This window comes from Macadamia integrifolia, chromosome 13 (assembly GCF_013358625.1).
Source record: "Macadamia integrifolia cultivar HAES 741 chromosome 13, SCU_Mint_v3, whole genome shotgun sequence".
NCBI lineage: Eukaryota > Viridiplantae > Streptophyta > Magnoliopsida > Proteales > Proteaceae > Macadamia > Macadamia integrifolia.
The window spans coordinates 28,254,010-28,266,672 of record NC_056569.1 but is presented as its reverse complement, the minus strand read 5'-3'; the positions used below and the strand labels follow the sequence as shown (position 1 = coordinate 28,266,672).

At 39.6% G+C, this 12,663-nt stretch overlaps 1 protein-coding gene across 2 annotated transcripts in view; it reads right to left on the bottom strand.

Moving 5' to 3' along the window:
* The window catches only part of LOC122059534 (peroxisome biogenesis protein 5-like), a 59,348-nt gene that overhangs the window by 30,135 nt on the left and 16,550 nt on the right, over positions 1-12,663 (bottom strand). For both annotated transcript variants that reach the window (XR_006134074.1, XM_042622371.1), the window contains exons 6-9: positions 11,442-11,564; positions 10,890-11,060; positions 10,420-10,613; positions 3,035-3,281 (exon numbers count right to left, since the gene is read on the bottom strand). Coding sequence is in view for 1 of the 2 variants with exons in the window: in XM_042622371.1 (XP_042478305.1) it covers positions 3,035-3,281; positions 10,420-10,613; positions 10,890-11,060; positions 11,442-11,564 (735 nt within the window). In the remaining variant the exon portion in view is untranslated. The remainder of the gene's footprint in view (positions 1-3,034; positions 3,282-10,419; positions 10,614-10,889; positions 11,061-11,441; positions 11,565-12,663) is intronic.

The window sequence follows — 12,663 nt, the reverse complement described above, 5'->3', positions numbered from 1 at the left end:
TTTTTCATCTTCTTCTCCCCTAAATTTCCGCCTCCTTCTCCCATCTTTTTTCTCCACCTAATTCTTCTGTAACAATCGTACAAATCTACTCTTTGTTTCATTTCTTTCTCATAACTTCATCAGTTCATCCTAAGATAGGGGAGATATCAAGCATTGATGGATAATTTGAGGTTCTGAGGGACAAGAACAGATTCATATCGCCGTATCAATCAATCTTCTTTTATATTGTTGCTTTAATTTTGAAAAATTAGTGCGTCTTAGTGCAATATGGGTCTTGTGAACCCAAGCAAAAGGATAGTGAAAATTTTTCGTGGTCAATTTATTTATTTGTTTTATTGTAGTTGTAATCTTGCATTCACTGTTTTGGGGCCTAATCTATTTCATGAGTAGAAATTGGATTACAATCACTATTGCTTCCATCACTCAATGACAATTTTTTCATAGTTTTTTACTTTATTGTATAAAGTAATTTGCTCTTTGTAAGTATACAAATCAAGTTAATAACTTGATAAATAAAAAATATACAATAAACTATTAAAATAATATCCGAATTTTTTGCCTGACTTTTATTTTTTTAATTGAATAATTCTCGAATCCGAATCCGACTCCAATTTTTATTTTGTCCGCTTTTTTGACCGAATCCTTAAATTAACCAATCGCATTATTTCGAATAATTCTCCGCCCGAATAATTCCCGAATCCGAATTTGCTATGGATTGAAGTGGCTAGATCTAATAAAGGTATCTTCATTTCCTAAAGGAAGTATGTTTTGGATCTCCTTAGTGAGACAGGTACGCTTGGGTACAAGCCTGCAGATGCCCCTATGGAGGCCAATAATCAGCTAAGCAATGCAATGGATGACTCTGTTGATAAAGAGCCGTACCAGAGGCCTATTGGCCTTCTGATCTACCTGTCCCACACCAGGCCTAATATTGCTTATGCTGTGGGTATTATTTGCCATTTTCTTTATAATCCCAGGACACCTTACCTTGATGTTGTGTACGGATCCTACAGTGCTTGATATCTACTCCTATAAAGGGTATTTTGTATTCTAATTAGGGGCACTTGAAGACTGAGGCCTTTACTGATGTTGACTGGGCTAGATTTATTTATGATCGGTGATCTACCTCGGGGTATTGTACTTTCCATGGAGGGAACCTTGTTACTTGGCATTGCAAGAAACAATCTGTGGTATCTCGATCTAGTGTTGAAGCCGAATATCGTGCAATAGCCTAAGGGATTTGTGAGCTGGTCTGGCTTAAGAGCCTATTGAGTGATCTTCGAGTTAATGTAAAAGGTCCTATGCGTCTGTATTGTGATAACAAGGCAACCATCAACATCGCCCACAACTCTGTTCAGCATGATAGGACCAAGCATATTGAGATTGATAGCACTTCATCAAAGAGAAGCTTGACCAAGGGGTTGTCTGCCTTCCCTTTGTTAGTACTGCAAATCGGTTAGCTGATGTGTTTACCAAGGTTGTTCACTATAAGGCATTTCACTCCCTTGTCTCCAAGTTGGGCATGTATGATATATTTGCACCAATTTAAGGGGGAGTGTTGAGATTACCGTAGTTAGTTTTATTTTTACCTTGGTTAAGTTTTATTATTTACTATTTACCGTAGTAAGTATTGTAGATAGGGACACTCAATCGTCTTGCAGATAGGGACGCTTTACCCTACTTTCCTTGTTAGATTTATTGTAATCTTCTTATAAATAAGAAAGACCCCTGTCATTACTGACAAGTTGAATCATTCCCTAATTTCTTATTCTCAACTGGATCCATTCCCTTAAAAAAGGCAATTCCATCCCATAAAACATGGGAAAAATTCTGATTACACCAATATACATAAGCCCACAAATCAAACTATATATAAGAACATCTGTAAATAATAAATAATTAAAACCTCACAAATCAAACGCTCCTCACTTGTAAGCTTATCTCCCATTTGACCAATGCACAATAGTTCAATAATCCCGTGTGCAAAAGTAGTATGAGAGTAAGGTTCAGAATCTTTGTGGAGTACTAGGAAAATTAAGTCTTTTTAACTTGGTGTACAATAGGTTGCAGGAGAAGTTACATATTCCTGAAATTAATATTATATTTTGACATCAGAAAATTCATCTTGCAACATAACATATTATGGGTTGGGGAGAAAATATAAATACCCTTAAATAGGGAGTCTAGGGTTTAAAAAGGGCATACCCAGTGCACAAGGGTCACACTACTGCAAGGTCTGGGGAGGGTCATAATGTACGCAGCCTTACCCCCACTGCAAGGAGGCTGTTTCCTGACCCAAACCCGTGACCACTAATTCGCAAACTCGCAATGGAGTCATGGATTTTATATATATATATATATATATAATTTTTTTTTAAAGGCTTACCCGGTGCACGAGGCTCCCGCATGTGCGAGGTCCGAGGGGGACGAGAACTACGCAGCCTTACCCTGAGAATGTCAAGAGGGTTTCGACCGCTTGACCACCAGGTCACCAAGTGATCATAACAACAAAGATCATGCATCATATTGAAAAACATATCTAAATTAGAATATCCAAGCAGTTATGCCAGTTTAATCATATATAAATTTAATGTAGAAGTAGATGGTCAGAAACCACAACAAAGTAGTAATGTGGTATCCATCATTGTTAGCTAAGTGCACTATAAGATTTCTCATGCATATGTATTCCAGTTACTAGCATTGCTGGAGTGTATTCAGAATATGCATGACCCCTATCTCCCTGTCTCTGCACACATGTTGATGTACAGATGAAGTGAGAGAGAGGAAGTACAAAGAATGCATATTCAACAGGAAGACCTGTCTCTGCACACATGTTGATGTACAGATGAAGTGAGAGAGAGGAAGTACAAAGAATGCATATTCAACAGGAAGACCCTTACTAGAATCACAAGGTAATAAGATATAAAGAAAATTCGAATATATATTAAGTAAAAACTCTTCAGCAAAGCCAATGGAGAAGTAGGTGTAGATCTGAATCTAGTTTATAAAGTGATAATAAATTACAGAGTATAACCTGTTGATCGTCATCATTCTCTGCATGTGTTATTCCAAGTAACCTCCAACCTTCAGCATTATCAGGGTTCTTCAAAACTTCAGCCTCTAAAGCAAGAACAGCTTCACTCAGTAGCCCTTTACGAAACAGCTCCTGCCCTTCTTTCAATGGATTGGGATGACCAACATAAGGGTTCAAATCAGAAAAGACGTATACCCCTCGTGATGTATCTGACCGTTGTGTGACAGCTATTTGCTCATTTAGGAACCTATTTATGGATGAGGGGATATATATATTCAAGAAAATAAAACAAAATATAATGGTCAAATGGTGTACACAAAGTATGCAAACCTCAGAGTCACACAATAAACATAAAATTCTGTAAACTATGCCATCATTTGAAAGATGAAATCGCAATGGTTTATGGGGTTTATAGGAATCATTACAATCCTATCAGGTTTAATAAAGAAAAAAATATGCAGATAAAAAGAAAAGGAAATATCATTCAATAAGCAGATTATATCAAGATAGAACAAAAAATGACTTGTATTTTGTACCAAAATAAAGCTGTCACAGCCTGTTACATTCCTGAAGTCAATATAAAAGAAAAAAGGGGAAGATATGTACACAGCAATTGTCTTTTGCCAAGTGACCCCATTGTTCATCTCTATAATTTTGGGACAATCATCAATATTATATTATTATCATTGTTCCTCGTTGCCTGTAACTTATTCCAATGCACTCATGCCATCTTTTTGTGCATTAATTTCATCATTCAATATTTTCCACATAAAATTAAAAATTTTTAATGTAAACGTAGTAGTCCAAATATGCCACAACACAAGGTATTTAGGAGGTTTCTTTTCAGAGAATTGAATCACCTACAGTAGGCTGGAAAAGAATGACAATTCTTGTTTTCATTCCACGTAATATCAGAAAATAGGGGCAACTGCTTGGAGCAATGGTACAAGGTTCAGGCAGCCAGGAAAATGCCCAGGTTCGAGTCTTGAGCAGCCACTGAGTGCAAAAAAGTTCCAAAGGTTAGGACCATCTCCAAATTCAACCCTCCTGGGACCCCGCATTAGCAGGAGCAGCACTAAGTAATGGCCCTTTATAATTTCACCAAGTCTTCTCCACCTACTGGATGCTGACAAAAAGCCTAAGGAAACTCCAAAAACTTCTTGTCACAATACAGTCTCAAGGAGCCATCAATTTCAAATCCCAATTCTTCAACAATAGGAGCTTGCAAACTCCATGTGCCATGGGCCCATGGCCCTTATTCTGCCTCTACACTTTTTTTTCAGGTGAATGAATAATTCATTACCAAGCAGAAAAGAAAAAACATACAGCCCCTTAGAAGGGGAGGGAGAAAGAAAGAAACAAAAGCCCAAACTCAAAGAAGAGGGCCATTCCTGATGATAGAGCTAGGGAGCTCCTAGGAATTTACAATATCACAGTTTCTAGGGGATGGATTACAAGTAGTTGAAATCCGAAAAATATTGGCCTTGACATCAAAAGAGATAGAGCCCCACAAATTTACAAGCGAGTGAGAGTTGGAGGTCTATTTCCTATGATTTCTTTCCATCTAGATTTGGTTTATGGTTGCATAGAAGGTGAGCTTTCCCATAGTATCACAAATAGACTTTCCCTGAAATGTCAAATCCATCCAAATCCACTCCCTTTTGAGTGGAAGAATTCTCCTATTTGCTTGCCAGCATTTGATAAGGATCCCTTTCCAGATAGAGGAGAAAACAGTGCAAGCAAAGAAGAGATGCTCAATGTTCTCCAATTCATTACCACCACAAAGGAAGCACATAAGATCCGCTGGAATGCCTCTCTGTATGAGGAAAGCTTGTGTAGGCAAGGATTTTGAGAAGACTCTCCAAACCGTGAAGCTTTGATGGGTAATGTGATGCTTGAACCAGATGAGTTTGTGCCAAGGGAAGGGGGGCCATGATTTCTAACAAACTCCCGAGCAGCCTTTGCAGTGAGGAGCATTGAAGAGGTAGGCTTCCAGAGGATAGAATCATGCCTTCCCTCCTAAGATTCCGGGATGACCGGAAATGAGTTTCAAATATCTGTAAGCTGGGACGAGGATTGAACCGGGGGGTCCAAATGCCGGAGGATAAGATATCAGCCACAAGGGCAAACTTGGACAAACCCAAACTATAGATGATTCTGGAACTTATGGCATGGCAGAGAATTCCTTGGGTTGCCAAGGGTCAAGCCATAAATAGGTATTGGCCCCCATCACCGATCTGAGAGGAAATAGCTTCAAAGATAGATGAGCGGGTAGAAATGATCTTGTGTCACACCCAAGAAACATCTGAGGGGGTTCTCACTATCCAGAACGTATCAGACCGAAGCAAGTTACAGTATACCCAGTCAACCCATATACTCTTCTTCTTAGTGACAAGCTTCCAAACTAGCTTGATGATACCACGAGAGGAAATTATTGTATTTCCTCTCTTGCAAACATCTAGAGAGGACTTCCAACTGAGTTAACATCCTTGATCTGCCTCAAACCTAAACCCATTTTAGCTTTAGTAAGGCAAACAGTAGCCCAACTAACAGGACGAAGATATCTAGAGCATTCACTTCCTTTCCAAAGGAAAGAGGCCAAAATGGATTCAATCTTACAAGTGGTGGACTTTTGCAACCCATATATACCATGCCAGTAGATGTAAGAAGCTTGAAGAACCAATTAGATGAGCTCTAGGTGACCAACAAAAGATAGGAGCATGCCTTTCTAGAGTTGGAGACACTTGAGTTCAAGCATAGGAATAGGGGTGTCAATTCGTGGCCCGACCCAACGGAACTGACCATTTATAGACCGGCCCAGCCCGGCCCGGCCCATTTATTAAACGTGTCGGGCAAACGGTCGAGAACTCTTGATACTTGGACCATCAGGAGCCCGACCAAGACCGACCAATTAATGCCCGATCGAGACCAGTCTATTTTGCACCGGCCTGGCCCGACCCGGTTGTAGGATACCTATTTTACCCCCATATGAAAGAGTTAAAAATAAAAAATAAACAAAGAAACCAAAAAGGCAAAACCCTCGTCCATAGTCGGTCTCCTTCTTCAACCTTCCTCTTCGTTTGACACTGCGCTGCGCCCGCCGCTGTGTTTCTCCATTGTCACCGATTCGCCAGTTGCCAAGGCCTAGCAATCTTCATTTCTATTTGTCCGACAGTCGACTGTTGTTGGTGGTTGTGTTTCACCATTGTCGGCGGTTGTGTTTCACCATTGTCGCCAACTCCAAGCACTCTTCGTATCAATTTGGCCGACTGTTATTGCGCCGGCAGCGCCACGGCTGTGTTTCTCCATTGTTGCCAAGCATTTCTTCACTGTCTGCAAGGGGAAAAGTGAAACTTGGTTAGTGCTGCCTTTCTAGGTACGTTTTTACTTGGATCTTCCATTTTCATTACCCTGTTCCTTGATTTTTCTGTTTTCGTATCTATATAAAACCGGCATTGCTTAAATGAAAAGATCGACTAACTACATCAATTCTGGAATGGTATTGGATTCTCTTCTACATCTTTTTATTTTCTGCTTCACCTTCGATGCGTGGTTTCAATTTCATCCCCTGCCATCTAAACAAAATTGAGGTGCTCAAGTTAAGCGATTCCAAACTAAACCTCTCTGGACCCAATCTTGATCTCCTGCCGCTGCCGCCTGTTGAGTCCTCTCCCATCGTCCGGGGTTGTTCTCAGGGTGTATCTGCACCTATTGGTGGCATCGAGAGTCGAGACTCGAGAGAGAGGGTTATGCACTCCATCCAAGTGAAATAGGAAAAGGAGAAGAAGGGAAAGAAATTAAAACCGATCGAAGTTTTTCTGTCATGGTTTAATATTAAATTCCTCTTAAACTTCAGAAAGATAAGCTTATACCAACAAACCTACCATTGAAACTGCCAACTGAAGGACAAAATTATAAACTGCTGCTCCTTGCGGCAGCATTAAAGTTCCAAAATAAGTATTATAATGATATAGTTACCAAGAAGGGCAGATAATATTTTACTATGTTAAAGACAAGCAGCATTATGGAGGATGCAGACCCATCCTTAAAACTTGACTAGTGAAGCATAAGGTAGCACCTGGCAACCAAGAACACGATGCAGAAGCTGTTGCAACAATGGCAACTGTTCAAGCAATTCGGCAGTGTTCAGTTGGATAGGTTTTTTGGTTTAACAAACCATAATTATACCATTTATTTGCCACGATTTAAAATGCTATAAAGGAATAATCATGATCCAAATTAAAAGTTTGGTATTTAAAACTTGATGGCTGAATGTGAATTGTATCTTTCTAGTTGGTAACACAATATATATAGAACGTCTTGACAGTTTGGTCACTTTATCAGAGTTCAAAGAAAGAGGAATCGAATCGATCAAATCTTTTAAAAACTTCATTTCTCAATCATGTGATGAGAATCTTTGAGAAACTTCTTGTTTCATTTCTTTTTCCCAACTTAAAGAAGGCCCGTTTAAAAACCGGTTACGCCCGTTTAACATTAAACATGTCCGTGGCCCGGTTAAGGACCGACTAAAACCCAATTAAGGCTTGATTTTAGTAGCCCGATTATAGCCCGAGACCGACCGACCGAATATAAAGTGTACCATGCCCTCACTAACTAAGCCCGATTAGTTATATGGGCGGACACAGTGCAACCTTTAAAAGTCTTCAAGCCCGATTAAGCCCGACCAAAATCGGACCGGCCCGACCGGTTGACACCCCTACATAGGAGTACAGTAATAAGCCTAGACCAACAAAAAATAGGAGTACAGTAAATCAAGCATGGCTGTTATTTCCTCTCCCATGTTCTCTGTCCTCGTTAATGGTAACCCCCTGCTGGCTATTTTCCTCTTGGGAGAGGAATTAGGCAAGCCTGCCCTCTCTCTCCCTTTCTTTTCTTCCTCTCCCTGGAGGTCCTGTCTAGATCCATCTAATCGGCCACGAACCTCCACTTGATATCTCCTATTCCCAAGTGCAAATCCAACCTTCTCACCCACCTTGCTTTCGCTAATGACATCATGATCTTCTCCAAAGTTGATCCTCTCTCCATCTCCACCATTATGGATTCTCTTCGATCCTTCGAGAACCTCTTTGGTCTCAGCATCAACTTACTCAAATCCAACCTCTTCCTTTCTGGAGTCTCCCCTGACTTCCAAGATCACCTGCTTGGCATTACCAGATTCTCCTTGGGGTCCCTGCTTGTTAAGTATCTGGGGCTCCCTCTCATCTCCTCCAAGCTCTCCTCCCATCATTGCTCCCCTTGCTGGACATCCTGAGGAAGAAGCTATAGCTTTGGAAAGGCAAATTGCTCTCTTATGTTGGCCGCCTTACCCTCATCCGTTCGGTTCTCCAATCCACGTACCTTTACTGGTCTAGTGTCTACTCCCTTCCTGCCACCACCATCAAAACCATTGAAAGAATCTTTTGCTCCTTCCTTTGGAAAGGGGCGGATACCTCCAGGTTCTTGCAGCCTCTTAGTTGGAGCAAGATCTGCCTTCCCAAAGCCGAGGGGGTCTTGGCATTTGGAGAATCCAAGATGTCAATTCAGCGGGTATTCTCAGGCTCATTTGGAAAATCGTATCCAAACACGAGCATCTAGGTTAACTGGATCCACTTCTACAACCACAAGCACCACTCTCTCTGGACTGTCCCGGTTCCTCCAGACAGTTCTTGGGTCTGGAAGAAAATTCTCTCTGTCCTCTAGCTCTCAATGCCATATATACCCCTACTTGTCTAATATCTTTGCCAAATAAAATAAATATTTTAAATATCTCACTGATCAACCACCAGCCATGGTCCAGGTTCTTAGTCCAGATTCTCAAACGGGTTCGGATCAATCCATCGAAACACTCTTGCATCACTTCCACTACTGGTACTCCTCAGAATAAATGGCATGCTGCCAATTACTTAGTTATGTCCTACCTTCTGAATTCGATGACTCCCTCTACTGCTCGGGTTTATCTATTGCTAGATGTTGTTGCTCTGATCTAGAAAGCATCCAAGGAAATATATTCTCAAGTAGGGAATAATGCTCAATACTTTGAGTTACAAAGGAAAATCCATATAACTACTTCGAAGGAGATTAATGTCTCCCAGTCATAGTTTAAAGTATCGGTGTGTAACGACCCTATCGGCCAATACATATCGGTATCGATAAACATCGATACAATACCCACCGATACGATTAATGTTTTTTTTTTTTTTTTTTTTCTTTTTGGTTTATGTATCAAGGATTATTAGTGTGTATCGTACAGTATCAGCCAATACACTCCGATACTCATCGATACATACCGATACTCGATACATACAATCAAGCTCCGAACAGTTGAATTACATGTGTATGGTTCGTACACAACCGGTACTTAAGATACGTATCTACAGAACCCATATAACCTATTAGGATACTTTTTTAACCCATTAAAATGGAACTCTGCCTTATTCTGGCACAAATATTTGTGCTGGAACCTCTCTTGATCTACGTCACCCACAAAACCCAATGCCTTTTAATCCTGAATACATCAATCTTCAAACCCTAACCAGAAGTGATCAAAACCCTGGCCAAATTGTTCTTGGATAGATATCTGAGTTTCTGTAAACCGTTTTGTTACACCAGAACTCACCAACCAAACGCTACAAATTTCACAAAAAACCTCTCTTCAATAACATCTTTTTTTTTTTTTATGTGGATAGCTTCTCTTGTACTTATTTCATTAATTCCTTAAACCATAACCCTAATCTAAACCCAAAAACCTCACCTTCTAGTCCAAATAGGTTCCTCGTTCACCCTAAACAGTAGCTTCCCTCTCCACTATTGCACCTAGTCACTCGCTTCTTAAGGTTCACTAGTTTAGGCATACTCTACAATACTCCTACAATAGTCCATCACAATACCCTCACTGCATCATTGGATCTATGTGTTTTCTTGTCGCAATTAAAACTAAGATCTTCCACCAATCAACCAATACAGAATTCAACTCCAATTTTAAATCAAAGCAACACTGAATTTAATAACAAAAATCTTTGGAAACAGTATCCAGTCAATTGAAACTCCACCAAAAAATTGATCTACAAATTCACGTTTTATAAGTTATGGAATATTCTACTGCAAGTAATGGATTCTCCACATAATTATAAGATAAGGATGAATCAAAAAAAGAAGCCCAGAACAACACTCTGATTCAATTTTCCTCTTTAGATCATTAAACGTTTGTCAACATTCCCGAAATGCATCAAGGAGATAATTGCTTCAAGAAGTTTTCAATCTTGCAGACATAAATTTTTAAGTATACACAGAATTCAACTGCAAAAAACAACAGCACCAAACAAAATATGCCTCACGGGAGAAACAAGGCACATAAAAAATTTTGATGAAGTATTGACACGACTTACTCGTCATATGCGTTTGCCCAGTTATCAGCTGAGCTACCCTCCAAAGCTCCTTCACCAACTTGATGCCCAAATTCTTCTGCCCAATCCTGAACATGCAACTTGGAAAACTCATTGACCCACTTATCATCAAGTGATCCATCTTGCTCATGTTCAGCAGTGAACTCATTTACCCATCTATCAGTTCCATGGTGAATCTGAATGAAAAGTAGAATAAGAAACAAAAGATTTGTAAGGTAAATGAATAGCTACCATCCAGCCAAAGTCTCTCAGACTCCAATTTCCTAACTCTCCTGTTTAAGAACATGTGCTTCCTTTCTATGAGAAAATTAATCAGAACAGAATATTACATGACTTGAATGACTTAACAATCGCCCAGGGGTTGGGAGAGCTTAGAGCGACAAACTTACAAGATTTGGATTAAAATAATCCAAGAAAAAGTGAACTAACTGTTTCACATAGTATTTACTTACCTGATCAGGTACAAACTGTTCAGCCCATGAATTAGGAACCCCATTGTAGTGCCCTTGATATTCCTCAACCCAACCACCTGAGGCAGACAACCCAGCTGGTTTTACCTGATTATCATCAATGATAAGTTCACCACGACTCATCTTGGAGACGAACTGAAGGAACTTTGAATTCTGCATACAACAAATGGGTGAAGCACAATCCAATAAAAACAAGAAACAAAATTAGTTGAACTGAAACGAGAGACGGGCTTGGTTGCACCCATTATAATGTAGAACTAGCACGCACAATGCCAGGGAAGGTTTCAATTGTTGTCAGTTCAGCCAACAAATGGGTCATATGCATCTCCAACGAGTTTTAGGTTAGCAACCCCTCGACAGGAACGTGGGAAACCAATTGAATTCAATCTCAAATAAGCAATGGGTCGAGAAATGAAAGAAGGAAAAAAAATCAGCCTATGCCAAATTCAAATTAAAAGAAAACTATGCCATGATGAAGAATTCCATGCGTCTATGCCTGAAAAACAAAACCAACTTTTAATAAAGCATATAAACCTGAAACTTTGGGTCCTCATTCTGAGCTAATGTATGTGCAAGCATACGGGTCTGCTCTACTGCTGCCATACTTGATATGTTTCCACTTCTCATTTTACCCATTGATGTGATTTGAGATTGTTCCTGTAAAGTGAAACAAGTACCATGAGAACCTCAAAATACTAGTGCTCATGTGAGTGTGTCGGAAAATCTATGACAAGATGAATCTATTTATTTTCATGAAAAATACAGTAATTCAACAAATTTACCATTCTAAAAAAGATACAAAAATTCATCCAGTTCAATTATAAAATTCATCAGAAAAAGAAAAGACATACACTAGAACATGTTAAGCTATCATGCCAAATACGAAGACTGGAAACTATACGGGGGAGGATAGAAATACAGAGCAAGCTTTTAGCATGTCCAAATTACATTTATTTCGATGAAGACAAGGTGAAGAAGAAGAACGGTTAACAAACTTCCTATTGAGTCTCATAGTTTTGGTTTGTACATCTGTATATTCATATTGCTGCTTCTGATAAAATCTTCACAAGATATAATTCAAAAATGAAAATCTGACTTGTTAGCCAGACTCCAGTGGATTGCAAGCCCAAAATAGTTTAAGTTTTGTCTTCAACAGATATAATAGTTGGAAGGTTGCAAGATTAACGTTATGTTATCATCAAATTGAAGCCGAGCAAAATTATCAAGACAAAAAGAAGACATCAACTGTCAGACCTAAAGACTTTATAATGAGGGGCCGGCGGGCCCCAAGAGAAACAACCCGATTGAATGTGGGCCCACTTAAATATTCAATGGCACAACCCAAAAATAGGATGGCAGAATTGTAAATATTAGGACTCTTTTAATAGGCTGGCAGACTTGTAAATAAAAAGGAATCTTAATGGGTAAATGGAGGTTCAAGCAAATGATGGGATATAGACGGAATTAGGAATTATTGTGAAGGGGTAAATTAGGAAGCAAAATAGAAAGAAAGGATAATGGGGGATAAAGTCAAAAGGTGAGGGTAATATGGGAATAAAGGGTTAACTTATTAAATAAGCAAAACAAGCCCACGATTCTTGTTGGGGATTGTCTTCTTCAACCTTCAGCTCAAACCAGAGGCTGAGGGACAAGGAGCCTTCGACGGGAAGATCAGCTTATTGGACCTGAAATTTCAGGCATAAAATCGACATCCAGGGCCTACTGATTCCACACAAGCAGCACCAAGAATAAGCAT